This window comes from Tenebrio molitor, chromosome 3 (assembly GCF_963966145.1).
Source record: "Tenebrio molitor chromosome 3, icTenMoli1.1, whole genome shotgun sequence".
Taxonomy (NCBI): Eukaryota; Metazoa; Arthropoda; class Insecta; order Coleoptera; family Tenebrionidae; genus Tenebrio; species Tenebrio molitor.
The window spans coordinates 28,585,579-28,611,451 of NC_091048.1; the positions used below are offsets into that span (position 1 = coordinate 28,585,579).

Here is a 25,873-nt window from a genome sequence, read left to right on the forward strand (position 1 = left end):
CACCTGATTACTCGGAAGAATCGGCCATAAAGCGCAATTTTGCAGCAGCGTCGTTCATTTTAATTTACGACGCAATAAAGCGACTCCACTTATCTCCGAAAAAGCGAATATTCGTCCGAATCGGGAGACGCAAGCAACAAAGTCACCGAAAGGAACGGTCCCGAAACGGCACTCTGAGGTCGCGATTCGGTCGTCGACGTCCGCGAGATGGCGGCCGCATCGCCACGGCGGCCATTCAAAGCGCGCCGTAAATTACCTAGCAGTGTTTTGTCACGGGAACAATTGGTCTCACACCTAGCACTCTTTGATGTTGCCGACACATAAATCTAGCCACTTGCCTAATGAAAGGCCGTGACGTCACTCGGGGCTATGCCTCGGCCGCCCGCGATCTCTGCGCGGTAAGTGATCGTTGATTTATCGATTTGGCGAATGATCGGCGGCGGTTTCCCAAACGAAACGGGTCGGGGTGGCGGCTCGCCGTCCCCGGACACATTTTCATAAATTACGATTAGCTCCCGCTTTTTAATTAAATTTATTAAAAAAGGAGCCGAGTTAAGTGGAAATTTATGTCTGCTCTACCGGTTACGTGCGGATATATTTTAAAATTTAAGTACGTTCCACGATACCGACAAAAACATAACTAGTTTTGTTTTTCATTAAAATGCTAATTTATCTCGCGCATAATTAGTGTTAACGAGTGTATCTGATTTTTTTCACATAGCTTCCATCAAATCCACTTTATTGTGTCTCTAAACTCCTTCTCATTAGACTCCGGTCGTCTCGTTTCTCTCCGGATTATTTATTATTATCGTCAAATTATTTTTTTTACATTTTTAAATCTCGTTGGCGGTGTCACCGTGCCCGTCTTAAACGACGGGTTAAGGGTGGTCTCACCTTTGGCGGTGTCTTATATCGCAATTAGAGATGGGAGCCTGTCATTAGTCCAGATAACGACATAACTAGACAAATGGGCACGAGTTGATCGTTTCAAATTATACCCTCGAGCCGCTCTCTAATTTCGAACGCCGCCAACACCTACTGATGCGATTTTGGGACCGCGAAAGGGCCCCGACCCCAGGCACGACTGTCACAATACGGGGACGGCCCCGGCGCAGAATTTCTGATCGGTATTTGCGTAGGGGGCGGCGAGCCGACTCCGAAATGGTATACACAGTGACACGGACGACACACCAAAAAAGTACATTTTTAAAAAATAAAATTATTTCCTCTACTTTTGTCAAATGAGAAATCGATTTGTCTTACGAGTAGGTATCTTATAGACCAAGATTATTTTTAAAATGTCTTTCATTTATAAAGTTTTATAAAAAATTTACGACACTAATTTGCCAAGTTTTTGGAATATTTTGGCTTATTTCCATAATTTATGGATCACTAATAACAACTCGAAAATTTTATAAAAAATAGAAAAATATAGTGATAATTTAACAATAATTATTTACATGACGATTGAGAAAAATGCATAATTTTTTACCGCGGAAAGAAATTTTTCACCCAGGGAAGAAAATGACACTTTACTAAACAAGTGCATCTACACTAATTTTTTCTATTACGAGTACATAGCTATTTTTTATTTCCCAGAAAAAACATTCTCAGAATTAGAGCATCGTAGTAAACACTCTTGCCGTTACGTCTTATTTTTAATTCTCGTTAATTGAGATTTTTACGAATTTTTGAAAAATTTATTTCGACAGCGATTCTGAAGAAAACATTCCAAAAGTACCTATTTCCGAAGACATTAAAGCAGTATGATTGGATTTATTACCAAAAAAATTTGGAACTGTGAAAGAAATGCCCAAAAATTTTACGAGAGTGTCATTTTGACTCATTCTCAAGCAAATCAGAAACGTTTATAATCAAAATCCTGGATAGAGTTGGCGAAGAAAAATATCTGGAATCAGTTTTAATAATGTGATGGAATTAAAATCGATAAATAAATCGTGATTTTTTTGATAAATTATTCAGAATATTATTTTTTGACAAATTTCCAAAAATTAATGATGAGAAAATATAAATCGATTTAAAAAAAAAATATTTCCCTTGCCATTCAACGTGGAAACGCTGCAAGCATTCGGGGCACTTTTCCATATTATCGGAAATTTTTGTACATATTATAAAACAAAAATGTTATGTAATTATTTCCTAAAAGAAATTAACTTATTGCTAATTTTCTAATAGATTCTATAAATACACAGTGAATGTTTTTTCGAAATTAAAAATTCTAAAAAAAATGTATTTGCCAGTAGCTATACTGTGTATCGGTATTCATTTAAAAATATTCTCAAAGTAGGCGTTGAAGTGTCGATTGTGAACGCACCACTCATTCATCCGCAAAATAAAAACACAAACAACGCAAAAAGTAAGGTTAGATTTAAACAGTTGATCCGTAATCTGATATCCGTGGTGCGTTCACAATCGACTCTTCAGCGCCAACTTTGAGAAACACCGATATACAGGCTTATGATAAAGAAACGCACAAAATTCATAAAAGGCACAGTATTAATTTTTGAAAAAAGTTCAAAAACACGTCAAACAGTTTTTTAAATTCTGCGTCTTTTAACGTATATAGAAACAAAATTGGGGCAAATTTATCAAAGTTATGACGTCATTAATATTTTTCCAAATGGGAAGCTACGATTCCGATTAGATTATTTGACAGAGCTTATTTTTCTGGATTATAAAAATCTAGTTTTAGTAGGGATTACATAAAAAAATAATCAAATTAATAAATAATAAAAAAACGAAATAAACTTGATTTTAATAATAACTAATAAATAAATTAAACAATACTTTAAAGCAAGAATTTACTCTAAAAACTGTTTGACGTGTTTTTGCATTTTTTTTTCAAAAATTAATACTACGTTTTCTGAATTTTGTGCGTTACTTTATCATAACCCTGTATATAATACTGAATGTATGTATACCGTGTGTCCAAAAAGTCTGGAAACACCCCCAATAAAATAGAAACGAATGATTTTCGAGAAAAATGCAAAAACAGGTGAACTAGCGTTTTCAAAAAGCTTTTTGTTGATGGTATCCGTTTGCTGTTTTTGATGACCTTGAAAGAGTTATGATGTCATCAGAGGTTTTTAATAGATATTTTAATTGTCTACCCGACGGACAAAAAAAAATTCAATTTACATAAGAAATTTCCTGAAAAAACCTAATTTTTTTAATAATACATATAATAATTTTTTCAAGGTCATCGAAAAGACCGAACTGACACTATCAGCAGAAAGCTTTTTTAAAACACCAATTGACCTGTCTAGATTCTTTCAAAAATTATGCGTTTGGGTGTTTCCAGACTTTTTGGACACACTGTATATTTTTTTACGTTTACCTCTAAATTTTAACCAAAACCTTGCATCGAAGAAATTGTTTACTTATTTTTCTACAAAATTCGAACAACATTTTACATCGTCCAGATTTTATTATCAAGAATCTGCATCATTCAAGCTAAATACTGCACGCTCCCACACTACACCAATTTTTCTTTCAGTCCCAATCACCCATTTTCTTTACTTACTTGCTCTCCCTCCACATTCCATTTCGAAATATTTTTTTAAATATTTTACTCCATCGCGGCGGACCACCTGCAGGTCCGGATTAAACGGATTAAATAACGGATTAAAATATTTCAACAATTGCTTTAATTACTCTATTGCTGATCTGGCACGTGATAGTGCCTCGTTAGCAATTATTATTAGCATTCGGAGTGGCCGGAAACGAACCTCTCTTTTGACAGGATCGTACTCTGCGATTTTTTGCGCCTCGCGTTTCAAATTACTTCGTATTGCCATGATCGCAATGACAACCGGAAACGACAGCTGACACCGTGTATATGCGTGGTTATAAAAAATTCGTACACGTTTCGAGTAATTTTATTTTCATCCACATCGACGCTAGGACAGTTTTAAGTACTAAAGCTCTATATAATACACATTTTAGGTATATTAAAATATTGCAAATACCCGTCGAAAAGACGAAACAATAAATTATCTAATTACATGTTACCAGGATATCTTACAACTTTTACAAACACAATCAGACTATTTACATTATGTACAGTAGTGGGACCACTTCCGTTACTTGTCCGTCGTGACGACCAGGTTCTTCGGACAGTCGTCGTCGGTGATGATGGCCTTCTTCTTGAGTATCCCCAAGTCCTGGACGTTCTCGAGGAAGCTCTTGTGCGCGGTGAGGAGCTTGGCGCTCTCGACGTCCTTCTTGAGCTCCTCCATGTCGCGCTTGAGCTTGGCCCTCCGGTTCTGGAACCAGGTGATGACTTGGGCGTTGGTCAGGCCCAGCGAGGAGGCGATCTCGTCGCGGTCCGCCGGACTGAGGTACTTCTGGTAGAGGAACCTCTTCTCCAGCTCGAAGATCTGGTGGTTGGTGAAGGCCGTCCGCGACTTTCGCTTCTTCTTGGGCTGCTGGCGCGAGTTGAACAGGTTGAGGTGGTTCTGGCCGTCTGCGGGAGAAAGACGGATTAGTTCGTGTGCGGGCAACGATTTTGAAAGGCTCTTTGCTCGCCGTAATAATGCAAATGAATAAAGACAAGTGGTCCGAGCCGGAGCGTTATTATTATTAATGATATCGCCAAATCATTCTGTTTGGCCGACCGGGGCCTAGCTGGTAGTAACTGGCAGGTGTGACTAACACGGGGCCTTTGAGGGCCGAGCCGACACCGGACCATCCGCCTCTTCCTCTTCCACCGAAGCTACCCAACTTCCAAGACTCGCTTGGCCGGCTGGAGGTTCGCCTCGGTTTCACCTACAGCAGTGTGACTATGACTTAATGTTTTAAACTGTAATCTTGTAGTTAATATTGAATTTTTTGGGAATTCTTCGGATGGTTCCGAACCGTACGGCCGTTTGTCTAAATGGTGCTGATGCCCCTGACGTTTTTACACCTCTAATTATGTCGATCGGAGATGGATTCACACGGACCGACGGGTTCAAGGATTTTTCCCGGTATTGTGGACCGATCACGAACACCTCTTTCAGCTTACTTCATTTTTTTTCTATTACATTACATTCCAACGCCTGCTAACGAGATGACGGTAATCTGATACCAAATAAAGCACCGTTCACGCGGACTCACGCAAACGTATTCGTTACGTTTTTGTGCGATTTTTAAAACACTCCGATACCCTCAACAAAGAAGTCTTGGATTTTCTCATGGGCTATGAGTCATATCTCGGCGAATATCGGTCTCAAGATCTGTCACTGGTTTGTCGCTCCGCCTTCGCGCCAACATTTCCAAGGTCACAGCCCATGAGAGACTCCAACACCTTTTGTTTTGGACCAGAAAAAAAAAGTAGATCTTACACTTGATTTACTCAGATTTACGCCTGTCGTATTAGAGAATGTTTGAAAAGAAAAATCTAAATACGATTTTATTTCTTTCAGTATTTATGATTCATCTATATTCAACGAGGATTAAAATTAAGGATTCTGAATTTATCACCTTGTTTTACATCTCACAACTCTCACTTAACGCAACGATGACCAATCAAAGCGACTCTGAAAGATTAAATTGATTCCTACAAGACTCTGGAACTGATTACAGAAAAACATGTTTCTCTTCATAATTATGCCAGTTTTGAATTAATCCATATTTTATTTTATTCAAGAGGATTTTGTTTCGACTGGTATTAAAGCTAGTTTTAGAGTCATGCGTAACGTAACAAACAGTGTTTTAGTTCCACGCGTAACGTAACCGAGTACTGTGGCCAAGCGCCTAGCGCGCCACTTTACATTCGCGAGGTCCCGGGTTCTAACCCTGACCAGGTGTGGGTTTTTTTCAAAAGTTTCCCCACACCATCACATCGTGGTGTCTCATATCACAGATAAGGCGAATGCTGGGTCAGTACTACCAACCTCTTAGTACCTACTACCACCTTCCATCCTCACCGTACCCTTCCCGAAATTAGAAGATTATTGATAACATGATAACGTTATCCGTGGTGCCCCCCGACCTCCCCGTGTCGCTAATCGGATGGTACTGGCAATAAAAGAGGGCGCGGCAGCCGGTTAAAACACTTTTCGTGTTTAGAAAGGAGGCAATAAAGTGATGTTTGTCCATTGTAAAAACAACGAATCCAATAAAAGCACCATCGCCACGTGTGAACGTACTCGTGTCTAAATTCTGCAATAGCGCTTTCTACGGTTCTTGGGCGCTTCCTCCACCACCTGAGTAAAACGTGTCCTAATCGAATCGTCGTCGAGCGCACTTTACTCCGAAGCTCCGGAAATAAATTCCCCACGTTTCTGAAAACGGCCTCGTAAATGTTCCCATAATAAAACAGTTCGAGTGTGAAAGTGGATTTTTGTTGTGTTCGCCCCAAACAAAATGGACTCGGACTACAAAAGCCCAGGACACATCAACGGCAATTGCTGATTTAGATGTACGGCCGGCGAATTCCCGGAAAGTAATGGACAGATAAATTTGAGCCGGGTTATGCCGGATTTTATCGTGTCGATTTTCGGGAAGAGCACAAAGTGCAACCGACTTATTCAATTTGGAATTTTATCAATCGCCGAAATTTGCAGAATGGCAGTAATTAACGAGGCTCATGCTTGAGTAGGTCGCGCAAATCAATTTCTATGGGTTGAGATGGTTTCGGGAAGCAGCGGTACCCTGAGAAGCTGCCGACACGATGTAAAGCGGCGTTCACTGCTGACGCACGCATATGTAAGAAAGCGAAATTGTTGCGTTGCGCTCTGATTCACCACTCGTAAAGCGAAACACACAAAATAAAGTATTTTGTCATTGTTATAAAAGAGTAATTGTGATTTTTGGTGTGGATTTCTTCAGGCGGCACTTGCAAAAAGTGAACCCTTCTTACGTGTGCGCTATGATATAAATTAGAGTGGACGAAAGTGATTTGGTAATCTAATCGCTGGACTAAATTCGTGTTTCTGGTTAAAATTGTGTTTTTTTTCGTTACATATTTGTAAGACTGGTGTTGAAACGGATTTGTTTAACCGGGAATGACCTCAACTATATTATTTGTAAATGTGAAATAACAAAAATGTCTTTTCTACCACTTCGATTGGAAGTAGACATTTCATTATTGTTTTTCTCTCTCTGGGGACTAAAAGTGGTGGAAGTAAAAACGTCAGGTTGACATTTACGAAATTATAACAATCTGAGTGGAATACTTAGTAGATTATATCATTAATAGTAGAAGGTCTTCTTGTGCTTCGCCCAGTTGCGCCTCAACTGCGTCTCGGTCACAGTTTTTTTTTTTTTTTTGCAAAATGAGTCGTATGGGGAGTCGTGACGTGTTGTTGAAATCGAAAATAAAAACTACATAAAATTGTATCGTATCCAGGAGCAAAACGTTCTCGTTTTGAAGATGATTTCTTAACGATCATTCGGCAGAAGTGCGTTTAAAGCTTGTTCCTTTGACGGAGAGCATCGTCGGTGCATCCACAAGCGAACCGTCAAGTCTAAGATTAAATTTAATAGACTGGGAAGCGGTGAAACGATGTTATTTTTAACGAGCTCTGTCGCTTTGATTTAATGTATTAAATCGGAGTTAACAGTTGACAGAAGTATTTAAAATAACATACATTTCTGCTTCTCGTCTTGATACTTTTATTGCTCCGTTTTCTGACAGGTTTGTTGCTCTAATATTATCGACGAAAAAATCCCAGTCAAAAGGACCCGACGCGCAATTACGCATATTAAAATCCATAAATCATAAGGCCCGGCTTAACAAACGAAAACATAATAATCACAGGACTTTATTACTAATAAAAGTCCCCAATAAAGAACCGCGTCTAACATTATCCAGTACATTAGCACTAGTTTATTGGATAAATTCCTGACGTCCACCCCTCCTCGCCGACACCATTAATACGTATTAAGCTAACGTATTGTCACCCCTAAGTACGACAGCGACCCACACGGACTCACCCCGTCATCCCTTGCAATTTTTTATTCGCGATTGTATCTCTCTTGACCTACCTCTTCGCGAGGCCAAAAAAATTCGTACGGACGTGCCAATTACGCCATTAAAATCGTACTGAATTGATTTGGAAATCATCGTTCTAGCCTGAAGGGCAAATTTCATGCTTATTAAACTAAAGCGCGTCTAAATTGGTTGTTACAAGAAGATGCGGATTCGTGGCCTCTCTATTAATAATAATAGGCAGCGCAAGGATGTCGACGATGAATTCTTCAAATACGGTACCAGGAGACAATTTAATTAAGAAAATTTATGAAGACGGGCGAAAGTTTTCGCTCTTGATTTATTATCGGTGCTCTTGGTCAATAAGTAATTTGATAGTACCATTGATGAACGATCTTTTCTTTTAGTACCGTTTCGAAGAAATCATCTTCGATTTGATTCTTTTAAATCGCCTTGGTTTTCTCCACGTGGTACTAATTTGGCACTTCAAAGACACAATGATCTATTCGAGTAATAATTCAAGAGAGCGCTGACAGAGCGGGAAAGTAATTGTAGTAACAGTACTGGATGTTATTTTGATTATAAATTTCCTGAATTCAGTACCAGGGACTAATTAAGAAGTTTAGGAAGAATTTATGGGGCTGGATTGAATTGTTTTGTACACGATTTTGTCACTTTTCTAATTTATGAGTCGAAAAATTTGCTGAGGCAACAAAATAAAATGACCGTTTGACGAAATAATTAAAGAAACGGTTCGAAAATATTTTGGTGAGTCAGAAATGAGCGATGGAAAATGGCTGGAATAACTGGACGAAATAACGGGCGTTCAAATGAAATTCTGGGCTGGGGAGGCGTCAATTGTTTTGCTTTTTTAAAGTGTAAATTGACAGTTGTGTTGACAGATAACCTAAAATTTATACCTAAACGAAAAATCTTCCTGTTTTTTTCTTTCTTTGCAATGTCTTACGTTAAAAATAGAATAACTAACGATTCCTATTCTCGAACCAAAGAGCACCCTTTGCTAAAAACAAACGGGGTCAATCATGTCCCGATTAAACATAAACCAATGTCATTCATGTCAGACGGCGGGAAATTCAAAAAATTTTCTACGCCTCCTCAGCCTAGCTTTTCATGTGAACATATGAGTTTTTGGAAATGAGTGAAAGAGTGAGAGTTTTTTTATTTGTTCCAAACATTCGGAGAGAATTGAAAGTTTTTGGTGAATCAATACGCTCAGTTTTTTGATTTACGAGTGACCAATGACAACCAGAAAATTCGATTAAAAATAGAAAAACAAAGTGATAATTTAACGAAGCAATTAATGAAGCTTTCAAAATAATTTTTGTGTGTTCCGTTAAATTTTTAATTGGCCGCGTCGTAAATTATTCGTGTGAATGGTGAAAAATTTGTTTGGAATGTTTGTAGAAAAGGACAAGAGTGATTTGAAGAAGAAATTAAAACGAATCAATTAGAAGAATAACTGTTTCATAATCGTGATTCAAAGCAGATTTTTCACGAAAATGTCAAAGAAACGTCAACGAGGTGCTGTTGTTAACCTAGAAAACAACAAATCTTCAATAAATGCCAATCTGACGTTTTCGCTTCCTGGAAATTCTTGAAAAATGAAGATCTTAACTGTCATTTATTCGTTATGAATTCAGAATTTTTAAAATCTTTTTTGATTTCCTCTGCGCTGCTTTTCCAATACCTTCATTTCCTTTGATTTTTCCCCAACTCACTCTCTGTTTCTCCCCCCACCCTCACCGCCCTTTTCTTACCCACAATTAAAATAGTTGCATTACTCGCTTGTCTGAATTGTTTGTCCAGTCCGGTGGCAATTCGGCTCTCCGAGCCTAGACAAAGAGGCCACGAGAGGGCGTTGGAGCGCTAACGCTAACAATAACTCTGCGGGGTTGACAGTGTCGTAATAAATACGGTCGCACCCGCTCGGCTATTTTCCACCCGATTTACTTCTGATGAGAAAATGAGCATTCCGCCCAGCCACGGGTGCGAGAAAACTCACTGACGTCATAAATCGTGGGGGCGCGGGGACACGGCATTAAGTTGCGCTCCAAAGACAAAACACGCCGAGAGGGGCGTCATCCCTTATTCATTAAGGGGATCCCGTTTTATGCCGATGCACTCGAGTCGGGGGGGCGGGAGCAGAGCACTCGACGTGATTTTCGCCGCGGGGGTGGCGATGCCGCCGCCGTTCGTGCCTGATTAATTGACGAGAATTTTTACACATATTTCTATTATGTAAATGGGAGTTTAATTGACAACGTCGCGGTAAGTTTCGTAAATGTACGCTCACCTAAGTGAAATAAATGAGCTGGCGTACAACGCAAATATATACACGGTGGCTGCGCGAAATAAAAATTTCCAAAATGATTCTAAAAATGTTTTCGACTCTTAAATTAATTGTACTGTGATTGTCCAGTAGGGAGTCAAAAATATTTGGAGTTCTTAGAGAGTAAAACTAAAAATGTCTGGTTGACATTTCTCAAAAATTTGTCAAAAAATGACATTTCATTTATAATATCTACATATAAAATTTATCAAAAAAATGTGTTCTTTAAAAATTCGTAAAAAAGAGACACTACCAGTAAGATTAAAATAAACTATTGATAAACGCAAATTGGCAATGGCAAATGTGCTTACCCTGATGCTCTAATTTTGAGACAAATTACACAAATAACAATGTTAAATCTTGTTTTGAGATTATCAAATTTAAATTAAGTGTTACAGAAATAGTGTCATTGCCTTGTATTTGGTCAGATTATTTAAATCTCTTTTATTCTTCACACTTTATATTGGATCTCTTGGAACTCTATCAACAACTACCATTTAAATGATTATTAAATTTACATCAACAATAGATTAAAAACAATCCTTAATTGTGCTACCGCCAACTAATTGCCTGATTTGCAAATTATAACATAATTGAACTGATTAGTCACGACCTAGCTGTATTAATATAATTGAAATGTTTATTTATCTCAAAACTGTATAATTAAATTTAAATTAAATGTCACAGAAATTAACGAAAATTGTAGCTACGTAATTATCGCTCAATTGTACAATTGGTAATTTTTTTAAACCAATTAGAATTTTTTTTACGTCTTTCATTTTGCACTCACTTGTTTGTCAGATCTTCATATTAACAAGTGCTATTGAAATTAAATTCTTGTTGTTAAATTTACATTAACGATAAATGCTCTAACGTGCTTCTGTAGACCAATCCATTTACTACCTATGATCAATTTTAAGTTAAAATTATTCTCGACTAGTTTCTTACTTCAATTAACTACTGTGTGATTAAATTTAAATTAAATGTTACAGAAATAGGTGTAGGTACACTACATATAGTTACAATTATCACATAATGCACTGTGATTGGTGAGTTTTTTGAAGCTGGCCTACTAGATGTGTGACTCGCATAAACCTGCAAATTGATTTAACAAATTTCCACCAACATTAAAAATAGATTTGCAATCTTGACACACTAATACTCAAATTACGCCGACTCGTTTTTCGTCTTCTTTTTAACCAGATCTATTTGAAAACGATTTGCATTTATTTTTAAGTGTGGCGCACACTCCTATATAATTAGAGCTCGTTTCCAACACCATAAGAGGTATTTGAAACTTTCCGTTTTTGATGAACACACAGAGATAAGCGTATTTTTCGAGACAAGAAACGACCCTGAGACTTACACTTCCAGATTAATTTGTTCGCTCTCGTCCGGTTAAATGACACACATAGGTCATGGGTTTGTCCCTTTGGGTGCAAATCGCGTGAGGGGAATGTCAAAATGTTAATCGCGGTAGTTAAGGAATTAACTAGTCGTTTAAAAACAGTACAAAAAAAAGGCGGGGCTGGATATTGTTAAGAGGAAAATTATGGCTTTATCGCTGTCGAGATCGTCAATTCCGGTCAACTCCATTATGGATTTCCAGGATAAAGCTAATAGTAATAATAGATTGGTGGGTGCGAGTTTTACGTAAAATTTGGGTAAGAAAGACGTTAGAAGTGGGAATTGTGAGAAATCACCGGTGATGGTTGCATAAACTAATTAATCACGGAGATTTATTTTTTGCAAACATGCAAAAAGTCTCGTAAATTTTGGGTAATCGATAGAGCAAGAGTGGAATTTTTGAGTGAGCCAGAGAAAACTTGTTGAGAAATATTTACTGGCGAGAGAGTTATCGGGAAAATATCTGAGGAGATTCAGTGGGCAATCTTCCAAGATACAACTCCTCTGGAGTTGCACTGAAATAGTGGAAGTTCATTTATTCATAAATATTTATGATGTGGTTTTGAAAAAAAATCAATGAAAAGAAAATGATCTACAAATATGTTCTGGGAGACTGCACTAAGTGTTGTCTTTCAAAATTTCCAAAATATTATTCTAGATCCTCATTTTTTCCAAAGAGTAGCGTTAATGTGTTAAATTTGTTTTAAAGAGAAGTTTTCTGCATGGAAAGTGTGACAGTTCCAAATAGAAAGATTTGACAACAAGAGACTTATCAGTAACTACATTTTGATAGGCTTACTAGTCTCTCAAAATATTCATGCAATTTTTTTTTCTTTTCCAAAGATCCACGGTAAAATAATCTTGAGCTTGTCAAAATGTCAAAATTGCAGAGAAAAAAATTCCAAAATGAGAGAGGAATTATATTTTGATAAATCTGAACCTTAGTCTTTCAAAATCGTCGACAAAATCGACGTGGATCACAGAATTTCTAAAATATTACAACAAGATGTTGGGCTCGCTTTGAAGATCGTTTATCTGCTTATATTGTGCGCACATTTCAAAAAGAAAGATTCAGAATGAAGGAAGTTATCTGCAAATACACTTAGATAGACTTAAACATTAGTCTTTCAAAACCATCGTCAACAATTTATCTAGAACTTAACTTTATCGAAGAGCTCTGCATAAATATTGAACTTGTTTTAAAGACAGTTTGTTCACAAATACAGTGTGACAATTTGAAAGATAAATATTCTGTAATAAAAAAGTTATCTACAAATATATCTTGGAGGGTCTAACAAGCAATCTGTCAAAATCGCCGTTACAAACTTATCTAGATCTTTACCTACCTTTTACAAGAGTAGTGCCAAAATATTGAACTTCTTTTAAGGAAAATTTGTATGCGATGCTGTGTGACGATTTTAAAGATAAATATTCAGTAATAAAAAAATATATCTTGGAAGATCTAACAACCAATCTTTGAGTACTGAGATTACAAACTTATCCATAACTACTTTTGCTTTATCAAGGAATTGGGTTAAGAGGTAGTGAGCTGCTTCAAAGAACATTTGACAGACAAAGCACTGCAATAATTAAAATAAAAAGATATTAAAACAAGAGAAAATCTGGAAATATGTCTCGATCGATCTCAAAATAGTCTTTCCAAATTGTCGTCAGCAATCTACCAGGATCTGAGCTTTTTCAAAAAAATTATACAAAGATACTGGACTTGTCTTAAAGATCATTTGTGTGTAGATACTGTACGGAAATTTCAAAGAAAAATATTCAATAATAAAAAAGTTACATCAAAATATATAAAATAAAGATTTAACAGTCTTTCAATATCGCGGTGATAAACTTATCCGCATCTTTGTTTTGCTGATGCATCACGCTAAGGTATTGAGCTTGTTTTAAAGACCATTTGACCCGGTAAAAGCTGTAATAATTTTGAAAAAAAAATCATCAAGGTGAAAGTTGTCGCAAATATATTTTGATAGACCTATTAGTCTTTCAAAAATATCAAAGACAACACAGCTGGATTCCACTTTTTCCAAAAAATTGTGCAATGATATTGGCCTTGCTTTGAAGATCATTTCTTGACATAAACGGTAGGAAGATTTTCAATATTGATTTATATCTATTGGTGATATTTGAATTATTTGAATATTATACAGGTGCGCCCTAAAAAACACTGCAAGTCATATCTCCTTTATTTATGGCTCGATTTAAATAAAACAAAATCTCGAATAAACTACTTTAAAAACACTATAAGCACAACATAGATTAATTTTTTTTCAAAAATTGATTCAAGGTCAGATGATAGTCAACATTGTTTTTTCAAATAGCTTGGTACATATATTTTTTTATTCCAATTTTGAAAGAGATTATTTTTCTGAATCCAACGATATACCACATGTTAGAATCCATTTAATAGTAACCGCGAAAATAAGTAAATAAAATAGCATTATTGGAACTTTTTTCTTAGAAAAAAATCAGGTTTACTATGGAAAACAATCCTAAACACAATAACTGAACTTTCTGAAGATTAAAAAAAAAAAAAATATGACAGAACGTGTAATAAATATTGCGTTTAGGATTGTTTTCCATAGTATACAGAGTGATTCAAGTTTTACCGCCCGAGCGAAAACACACACTTCTAATCGATTTAAAATTTTCAAAAATTCAGGAATGACTGTAACGCTGTAGAACATTCTGTAAAAATTTCAAATTTTTTAATAAAACGAGTAAATATTTCGTTTTAATTCAATAACCGCTACATTCATTCACATAATTTTTCACTGAGAGTCCTTTCAAACATTTAGAAACAATTTGATGTCATTGAAATCATGAAAGCATCACAGGTTTTTTTAAATAAATGGAATTTGATATTAAAGTACATGGGTTATTTATGGTACCCTTAAGAGACTAAAGAATTACTAGAAAAGTTCTCAACAGATGTTTCCCAACAAAGAGGTATTTATTTATCACACTGCAGTAGTAAATCTTGATCATTTTTCGCTGTTAATGTTAAAATTGGAATAATTCAAAAACTAATCCTTTTCTTTTGATGCGAATTAATTGTGAATTATGAGCGTGCACGGAAAAAATTTTTTTTGGTCAAAATCGATTTTTTTTATTTTATGGCTCTGAATGAAGTGATACGGGAAAATTGATTGCACACGTTTGAAGCCTTACATGAAGGAAATGTAACCCAAAAGTTTCGTAATTTTTACTAATTTTTTATAGGGTTAATCACCCTGTACTTATTTTTTTTCAAAGAAAAAATTTCCAATAATGCTATTTTATTTATTTATTTTCGCGGTTATTGTAAATGCATTCTAACATGTGGCATATCATTAGATTCAGAAAAACAATCTCTTTCAAAATCGGAATAAAAATATACACCAAGCTATTTGAAAAAACAAAGTTGACTGTCATCTGACCTTGAGTGACTTTTTGAAAAAAAAAAAATATTGTGCTTATAATGTTTTTAAAATGATTTATTCCAGTTTTTGTTTTATTTAAATCGAGCCATAAATAACGGAGATATAGCTTGAGGCGTTTTTTAGGACGCACCCTGTATAAAGTGTGTTTTTTTAAATTTGGCGTCGAAGTTGGCGTTGAAGAGTCGATTGTGAATGAACCGCTCGTCTTAAAAACAATGATTTTTCAAATTGCAGATTAAAAACACAAACAAGCAAAAAGTGAGGTTAGATTTAGAAACAGCTGATCCTTTATACAAAAATATTTGCAAATATATCTTGAGAGATCTGAGTTCTGGATCTGTACTTTTTCAGAAGCTGTGCTGAGATTCTCTTTTAAAGGCAATTTTTGACACTTCTGGCTGAGCTGAGAGCGAAGTTCTGCCAACACCATTTACGAATGATTTTTTTGCCGGCTAAACATCATTCGATATTTTTCCGAATTGTTGAAATCCGGTGCCACAATCTGTGTCGGCATCTGTCGTGTCGTTACAATTAAGCAATTTTCCAGGTCCGGCGCAAACCACAACATACCTCCGAGCAGTTTATGAGCCCATTCAATGGAACAATAAAGCAAAACGGTTTTCGGTTATTCGTAATAATAACTTCTCACGATACCACCGAACCAGACAACAGAACACGTTGATGTAATAATTCCATTATTTAACAAATGGTGCTTAATTCCTCGACCACACACCACCCACCACCAACGGACGTAATTCGTTTATTAATTATGACATCACACCCCATTCGAAGGGTTCTCGTCACAAAGGCCCACCCATTCCGACCGCATTATTACAGTCGATGGGACACCGAATTATAATAATCGCCGTTGTTGATATTTTTCACGGGCAGGTGATACCAAATGGAGATATTCAATTAAGCCTCGCCGGTGTAATTTATGAAATGCGTGCTTGTCACAAATGTCATCTCGCGTCGATCGTTTGTTTTTCGTCGCCGCCATATTGGACCAGGGCTATACTTGGTAATTCTCAAGTGGCCCACGAGGAAGCCCCAGAAGGGGCGCTTCGACGACACACGCTGATGGGGCAGAGTTGTTGGCAAAAAATGCAGTCCCATCAACATCTCGTCACTCTCGTCTGCGCCGAAGAAATGGTAATTTGTCGCCGTTAACCGGCGATTAAATCATCATTGCGAGGCAGTCGTGGTCTGGCACTAATTATCGAGTAAAATTAGTCGAAAGCAGAGTCCTAAACGCCACAGACAGATATTTCCTTCGTCGCTTCCATCGTGGATGCAGATGTCGGCCGAATATTTTTGTCGGTTTATTAAACGGCGTTAAAACGGTAAATTATGAATTAGTTGCTTTGAAATTAACTGGATTTACACACAGTGAGGTCTATTTCGGGGCGCTTGGTTATTTTCTATTAAGATTCCGTGGGGTTCAGGAGCCCACCATGAAATACAAAATGATTGGAGTGCGGCGATCCAGTCGGTCCACAGGGTGTGAATTATTCAAATTACCAACATATGGTTTTTAAATGGGTGCCGAGAGAAAAATGGCCTGGACGGAATGACCGAATTCCCCAAACACAACAAACGTGGCGTTTACACAAAATTAAATAAATCTCTTCCGATAGGTACGGCGCTTGCCATGTGTTTTGCGATTTATGACCGCGACGAAATCGCGGGTGGGGCGGCGCCACCGGCCGGCGGGGGCGCTGCTTGACGGATTTATGCGACAATTCGGTCCAATATGACAAATCTGCGGAAGAATGGGATTTCTTCTTCTTCCTGGCAACTGGGGCGCGTGAAGTGTAAATCCGGCGAACGATGGGTCTACGAGATGGTTTTTTGCAAGTTAAGTGTCCACGTCGAGTGGCTGGGTACGTCCACCAACTACCATGACGCTAAACAGACTTGCAAGATCGTTGTTTGCGACACAGTCGATTTTAGCTTCTCCAAGGAGTTGAGAAGAGATTGGAGCGAGTTTGAAAAGAATTCGGCAAATATGTTGGACGAGAAGAAAGTTTTTAGCAAGAGTTGACTTTCAGCGAATTGGAATTTGAGTTTTTCAAAAGCAAAACAATTTGCTCACAAAAGACTCGAACGACACTCGCCGTCGCAAACTTTTCTGAATTTGATCTTCCACAAGAAGTGATGAGAATGTTGTGAAAATTATTTATCTACAATAGTAATGGGAAGATTTCAAAAATATATATTTACATAATAGGACAAGAGTTATCTACAAATACAGAGTGAGTCATCAAAAGCAAATTATTAGTTTTTGAATTATTCCAATTTTAACATTAACAGCGAAAAATTACCAAGATTTACAACTACAGTATCATAAAGAAAAATACCTCACTGTTGGTAAACATCTGTTGACAACTTTTCTAGTATAATACTTAAGCCTCTAAAAGGTACTATAAACAAGCCACGTCAACGTCTTTTGTGGAAGCGACCGCTCAATTTAATAATAAATCATAGCTAAATTTTGCACTTTACCTAATAAAATTCTTTATGTCAAAAACCGGTGATGTTTTCATTATTTCAATGACACCAAATTTTTCCTAAATGTTTGAAACGACTCTCATTGAAAAATTATGTAAATTAACGTAGCAGTTATTGAATTAAAACGAAATAATTACTTGTTTGATCAAAAAAAAAATTAAAAAATCCTGGAAATTTTCAATGCTTTATTTCTCAAAAACAAAAGGACTTTTACTAGACACAAATTTTTGTATTTAACTTCTATTCATCGTCACCAACTACCGATTTTTTTTGACATGCATTTCGAGGACACTCTGTATAGTTTCGCAGACTAAAATTTTCTGTATCCCAGTTATTCTAACGAATTTCACTAATGTATTAGATTTGTTTTAAAGACCATTTTTGTGTTCAAGTAATGTGAAAATTTAGAAAGAAAACTTCAAAGAGAAGAAATAAATGATAAACAATAATAAACCTTGATATATCTAAATATTAGTCTTTCAAAATCGACGTAAAAAGATCTTTTTGGGTCACAACTTTTCCAAAGAATCTCTTTGCGATATTAGGCTCGTTCTGAAGATCATTTTATCTGCTTGAGTGATGTGAAAAGTTTAAAAAACAAAGAAGGTTACCGGAAAATACACTTTGAGAGACACGAGAAAATCGTTGTTAAAAGTCTTTCTGAATTACAGTTTTTACAAAGAATTACGATGAGATATTTACCTTGTTTTCAAGATCATATGTTTGCATAAATAATGAAAATTTCAAAAGGAAAATTTCGTAAAGACGGAAATTATCTGCAAATTCATTTTTATAGATCCACATTTTAGTCTTTCAAAGGCCAAAAATTTATTCGGGCAACAGCTTTTCCAAAGAATCACGATAAAATATTAGGCTCGTTCTGAAGATCATTTATTTGTTTGCAGGACGTGAACAATTTAAAAAGAAAAATGTAAGGAAAAGAAAGTCATCGGAAAATATATACATTTTGAAAGACTTGAAATTTATATTTCTAAATTCCAAATCTCATTTCAACAAAATATTGATCTTGTTTTGAAGATCATCTGTCTGTTGATATAACTTGTAAATTACAAAAAGAGAGATTGAAGAAGAAGAGACTAATCTACAATTACGCTTGAGAGACCCGAATGTGAGTCTTTCAAAATCGTCGTTAAGGATCCATTTGCATGACATCTCTTGAAGATAATTTTAAAAAGAAAGATTCAAGAAGAAGATACATAGTTATCTGCAAATGGACTTTGATATATCTAAACAATAGTCTTTCAAAATCATCGTGAAAATTTCACTTGGATCACACTTTTTCCAATGAGTCACTGTAAGATGTTTGGCTTGTTTTGAAGATAATTTATCTGTCTAAATTATGTAAAATTTTCAAAAAGAAAGATTTGAGAAGAAGAAAGTTGTCTCCAAAAATAATTCGATAGATCTGAATTAGTCTCTAGAAATCGTCATCAAAGATAAGAGTTTTTCTAAAGGATCACACTAAAATACTGGATTTATTTTGAAGTGCCATTGTCCGAATAAACAATGTGTAAATTTAAAAATGAAAGATTCAAGAAGAAGAAAGTTGATTGATATCTTGGTAGTCATTTCTCTAGTAAATTCGTTGTCAAAGATCTACTTGGGTCGCAGCTTTGCTAAAGAATTATGACAAGATATTGGGCTCGTATTGAAGATCATTTGTCAGTTTTTACAGCATGAAGGTTTCAGGCAAAAAACTGTGATAACAACAGAGTTATCTACCAAAATATATTGGTAAATCTGACAATCCATTTTTCAAAATCGTACTTATAAACCAGTCTAGATCTTTAGTTTTTCAACGAGTTGCTCTAACAGACTTTGGGAGCTACTATTGATTAAAACTGAGAAAATCAGTGGCCCAAAAGGGAGCCTTGAGGGATTCCAGCAGAGCTCACAAACAAGTAACATGATAATTTTAAGAAGAAATTTAGCTGGAAAGACATCTTAGACCATAACACTGCTCTCGCAAATGTATTGTAAAAAGATCTGTTTTTGGCGCAGCTTTTCAAAAACTCATGACACGATTTTGGATTGATTTTGGAAGATCATGTCTACGTATGAAGATTTTAAAGATAAATATTTAATAATAAAATTGCCTAATTATGTTGGGAGCCAATCTTTCAAAATCCTAATCACAAACTAATCTGGATTCTTACTTTTTCAAGAAGTTGCTCCATCACTTTTCAAAATATGAAAATCGGTGGCCCAAAAACGGAGCCTTGAGGGATTCCAGTACATATTCGTAATAGAATGGACGTCCGCAGTGAAAAGTTTCATCACTAAAACAGTAATATCGGGTGTTCATTTAAATTTGTTTTCAAAGTTGGCGTTGAAGAGTCGATTGTGAACGCACCACAGATTACAGATCAGTAAATCACGGATCACCTGTTTAACTTTAACCTCACTTTTTGCGTTGTTTCGTTGTTTGTGTTTTTACTCTGCATACTGACGAGTGGTGCGTTCACAATCGACTCTTCAACGCCAACTTTGAGGGGAAATTTAAATGAAGCACGGATCAGCTGTTTAAAAAACCTTGCTTTTTGCGTTGTTTGTGTTTTTACCTTCAGACGCAGTGGTGCGTTCACAATCGACTCTTCAACGCCAGCTTTGACGATAAATTTAAATGAACACCCGATATAATAAAGTTTTTGAATGAAGAAAAATCACGAGAAATATGGTAAATCGATGCGAATTTGTACTCTTTTTCAAGATAACAAGACGTGAGAGATGACAGGGTTTTTGACAATTTCGAATCGATTTTCGTATTATGACAATCGCACGTTTAGTGTCATTCCGTGCGACGCCAGCGCCAATTAAGCTCAACCGATCCATCCCAGCGCGCTCCACGCTCATTTGTCCGTTAATGTCAATCGTGCATCAATCACCTTCGAAAAGAAGAAAAGCCGTCGGCCTTACGAAGTCTCGATTTCACAGTCGCATTTGATAATTTGATCTAGGCAGCGACAGGACCTCGCTACCAAAATGTTCGGTGGCTCGACATATGACCAAACAATTCAGACAAAGCCGCCGGTTACGACAGGAAACGAGCTGTTTCTTCTCTTGTTCGGGCAACTTTCGCCCCGATTGGCCCCGTGGAAAAAATCGCCATCGACAATTAGGCAGATGTCGCCGGTGTCGGCCTCCTTGATGCGCCTGGGCGTGCTTTGTTTATCAACAACTATAATCTAGTGCGCTTAGGTGAAACAGAGCCAACTATGTTCGGCCGCCTTTCCCATTTGATCCGAGATAAGTCGCCTGCTCAACATAAACCAGGCCCTTAATGCGGTAGCCATGTTTGTTCGCGGCACCCTAAACTGTCACAACTCGATCGGCCGAAACCAATCTCTACTCGGCTAAGTAGGTAATGAGTTAAGTCGGCTTAACTGGATGCACTCGAAGAAACCTCCGCACAATTAGACTCGAACGATTACCCTAACCAGTGGATTACGAAATATGTGGCCGATGCTGGACCGAATAAAAACTAAACAAGCTGAAAATTGCTTAAAAAGGAGAAAAACCAAACACTCGCTTCCTGATTGCCGGCGGTCGCTTCAGTAAATTGCTAAGCCGCTAAGACTTGTCGCTAAGTTATATTGTCCGGATTTTTTCCTATTCCAGTAATAGCTATTAGTTATTGCTTTTGTAGCGGCGCATTAACGACCATTAACATTTATTTTACATATGTCCGGTGCTGCATTGACAACCGCACCGATTGATTAATCTCTAAATTACTGTTACAACGACATTATTCTCGTTTCGGTTTCCTGATCTTGTAAGTGTGGGGTTGCTCCATTTCAAATATCTCGAGAATCGTAAAACCATTCATCTTCTACGAAGAACTTACCAGTTATTCGAGTTTGCCTTTTTTAAATTCTTCGAATTGCCGAGAGTTGTTCTGGAAGATGTTTGTTGGAGGTTTAAATTCAGCAAAAACGCTACCAAACCAAGAGAAATGCGGTTTTTAACACTCGACATTTTTACCACACGATGTTAATCATTCAGGTCAAATTTCAAAAAAATCTTCAAATTAATTCCTCATGTTTTTCCGGGTTTCTGCATTTTTTTATATACATATTTGATTTATTATTTTCTTTATTTGATGTTTATTGCAGGTGCGACGTTTAAATTTATTATTTGGATTATACGCACATTACACATTTACTATATTACTACTATTAAAAAAAGGGGCACCGCATCGAGGCCGGGTTAATTTATCATTCCGGAGATTTCAATCAAGTAATGATAATTCCTTTACCATATCATGTAAATCCTGTAATGTATCTATAAAGTATTGACGGAACTTTCCGGCGGCCACCCACCCAAATGCTGACCGCGTCCGATCTTGCTTAACTTCACTATACAGGGTGTTTTTGAAAGTTATGCAGAAATTTTAACCACGACCTACTGGCTTCATGTAGAACTCGGAAAAAATATTTAAAAAATTCTGTCAAAAAATGAAATGACATTTATTTTTTTGCTACAATATTTTTTCCGAGTTTTACATGAAGCCAGTAGCTCGTGATTAATATTTCTGCACAACTTTCAAAAACACCCTGTATAACTGTATTGTTATAAAAGGGAAATAAATGAAGCTTTGAGGTAGATTTTCTAAAGAAATAACTACATAAAATTAGAAAACTGTTTGGTTCTGTCTCTGAGCGGTCCCGGTTCCGGCGGAAACGACAGCAAATTCCTGGTGGAAGCATAATTCACCTGTCCAAATTAACGAGATCCTCGTTACATAATTCCCGAAAATCGAATGTCTCGAATTAAAATTCGGTGGGAGCGGCCGTAAATCAGGCCGCCATCTCCAGATATACGAGCGAGCCCGGTGACGATATTAATAAACCGGAGTTTTATCGTGCGCCCCGGACGAACCCTCGCCAGGCAATAACCACGGATTAATTAATTATTTAATAAACCTAACGATCCCAATTTCCTGGGTGATGGGTACAAAAACCGCGCCCGTTTTCTACAAAGTAAACTGACGTGGCGTTTTCCTGCGCTAATTATCTCCCTTTAATTAATATCGGCCAACGAAAATAGCCGCGTGATTAATCGTCCCGTAGGCTATTGTGGCGGCGGCGAAAAATAAATCCGGGGGGCAGCGGATCAGGTGGCGGTGTTGTGACACTCCGAGATGTCGAACGCGTTTAGGGACGCACTTGAGATCCATTCGGGTTGACATGTTGTGCCCTCGCCATTTGTCAAAGCGATTTATTACCAGACAGGCCCAAACTTGTCGCTTCTTAATTCACACAAAACACAAAAAAAAAATACATTCAAAACTTCACTTGAACTCTTCCGACGCAACCAATTATTTAATTTACTGCAATTACGCTTAATACGAGACACCTGCATTCAGTTCACACCTTTTAAACAACGACAAATTGTTGCAATTTCTTCATTGCGCAGGAAACAACTGTTTCGAGGAATTATTACTTTTCAAGTTTCAAGTGCAAGGATGTGTCAGTCGGGTAACGAAAGTGGGAAAATAGAAATAATTTTTTAACGCATCGAAACAAAAATTGTCGCCGAGGTCGCTTGCGGCCGAGGCATGACAATTTCAAGGATGTTAAAGGATTCGCGGCCAACATGTATATTATACCTACACAACTTGTTTTAGGTGCGCGAAGTGCTCGTTTCGCGTACAGTTGCAGAAAAAATTATTTTTGTTTGGTCCGAATCGGTGTGTGAATTTTTTCTGTGATCAATTAGGTGTCTCGAGTCCATTTAATTTAGACAAACAGCGCCGTTCAACGAAGCAATAAAACGTATCCTCAAACAAACAAATAACACCTAATCCAGATTAAAGAAGGTGTCAGGGTAATAGTGACATATAGGCCGAAGGGGGCACCGCAGTCGGATAAATCACTCAGCAGAGCGACATATTAGTCAGGGGCACCACCCCCCGAAGAGCGAAACCACCACAGATTGTGTTACCAATTTGGCGTAATACACACACACGAACTATGATCACCCGATCTTCGACTGGAACTTAGGGGTTGTGCACTAAACACGGTACAATTAGTAAACGATACTAACTAGTGCTTAACTATGTCTGGTAAATATCAAATTGCAATTAGAAGAAACGGGCCGACGTCGACGACGCCAACTAATAACAGACGAGAGCAGAAAAATTCCCTCTCCGTGATTTATATCTTAATAGTAAGACTCGTTACGGCGCAAATTGTTTTCGTATTACCGCTCAGTTATTACGATAATTTATTGGTCGCGTTGCTAAAGAGGCCTTTGCGCAATTTAGAAACGTGCAACGGCGGGCCAAAGGGCACGGACGCGACACGACTAGAAGTGGACGTCACGTGGTGGCGAGTGTACGACAATGCAGTGGAAATCTAGCCACGCCCATACACTTCTGGGGCGCGACTGCGACAGTGTCATTTTAAAAATTCATTTTAATCGTAATTGCGGTGCTCGTGTAATGAGCAACGATAAGAATGTAATTGTTATGAGATAATTGCGCGATTAACGTGCAGGGTGTAAAATGTTTTTGTCGATTTTTTGGTTTGCAACGCTTTCGCCAGGACAAAAACGTCAACGAGCTCCGCAATCGATGCACTTCACAGAGCGTCCGTTATTAAGAGTCGGCAAAAAGAATTAATTAATTACGGCGATTTGTTGCGGCTTCTATAATTTCCATTATGTGAAACAATATCAATAAATATCAGGTAGAGGTGGGACTTGGAGGCGATATCTGCGAGCTTCTAGGAAATTAAAATGAAGCAAAGAAAAATCCATCAGGAGGCCGTTCAGGTAAATAATTTGAATCAATGCAGCGCTTCGTGCCTTTGCGGAATGTCATTAGCGGGTTTTTGCGGCGCTGAGCAAAATCGAAGTGTCCAAGAAGTGTAGTTTTGTGTTTGTATTTTTTTAGTGGGAGAAAAATGTGAAATGGCTTGCGCGGGCATGGTAATTCATTGTTCATGGTACAGAATGGGGTTCTCAAGTGTGGAAAAACACCAAGAGCTTGTGCATTTTATATTAGGAATTTTATGTGATGTCATATTTTCAAAAACTGGGCAACAGAGTAAGCACATTTGCCGTTGCCAAAGTTGAGATTCGGAGGAAATTGTTCTGCAATTAAAAAAATGTAGACAGGTGGTAAATTAATGAGGTTCTAAAGTGTATAAAAGCATGAATATCTTGTGCATTTTATATTTCTAAGGTTTCTCGAGTTTTATGCGATGCCATATGAAGTTTTCCTTGTTACGCATTTTCTTCTGGTTTCATATCTAGCGTTAGATTCGCTTTTTGTTCATTACATTTCGAAAAATTTTCAAAAAGCGGACAACAAAGTAAGCACATTTGCCATTGCCAAAATTGCAATTTTGAGAAAATTCTTCTACAATAAAAAATGTAGGGAGGTGATAATAGAACAGGGTTCTAAATGTGTTAAAAACATCAAGAGCTTGTGCATTTTATATTTGTGATGTTTTTCAACGTTTGTCTATGTTTATGTGATGCCATATGCACTTTTATTTTGTCATATACATTCTTCTGCTTTCATATTTAGCTTTAGATTTGCTTTTTCTTGTTTTATATTAAAAAAATAAATAAAATGGGACGCCAAATTAAGCACACTTGCCATTGCCAAGGTTGCAATTCTGAGGAAATTGTTGTACAATAGAAAAGTGTAGATGGGTGATAATAGAATGGGATTATAAAGTGTATTAAAAACACCAACAGCTTGTGCATTTTATATTTGTGATGTTTTTCAACGTTTGTCCATTTTATGTGGTGCCATATTCACTTTTACCTTTTTATATAGGTACATTTGCTTTTTGTTCGTTACATTTTAGAAAATGTACCAAAAAAGAGGCATCAGAGTAAGCACATTTGCCGTTGCCAAGACTGCGATTCTTAGAAAATTGTTTTACAATTAAAAAAAAATGTAAGGAGGTGGTAAATGAATGGGGTTTTAAAGTGTTTTAAAAAAACCAACAGCTTGTACATTTTATATTTGTGATGTTTTTCAACGTTTGTCGATTTTATGTGGTGGCACATTCACTTTTGACTTTTGTATATTTTTTTCTACTTCATATTTAGCTTCACATTTGCTTTTTGTTCATTACATTTTAGAAAATTTATCAAAAAAGGGGCATCAGAGCAAGCACACATTTGCGGTTGCCAAGAGCGCGATTCTGAGGATTTTGATCTACAATTTAAAAAAATGTAAGGAGGTGG

At 37.0% G+C, this 25,873-nt stretch overlaps 1 protein-coding gene across 1 annotated transcript in view; it reads right to left on the reverse strand.

Annotated features, from left to right (window-relative positions):
- Nucleotides 1–3,883: 3,883 nt before the first annotated feature.
- LOC138126863 (homeobox protein Hox-B4a-like) overlaps nt 3,884–25,873 on the reverse strand; it is a 36,545-nt gene continuing 14,555 nt past the window's right edge. The window contains exon 2 of the mRNA XM_069042663.1: nt 3,884–4,486. Within this exon, the coding sequence (XP_068898764.1) occupies nt 4,104–4,486 (383 nt within the window). The 3' untranslated portion in view covers nt 3,884–4,103. The remainder of the gene's footprint in view (nt 4,487–25,873) is intronic.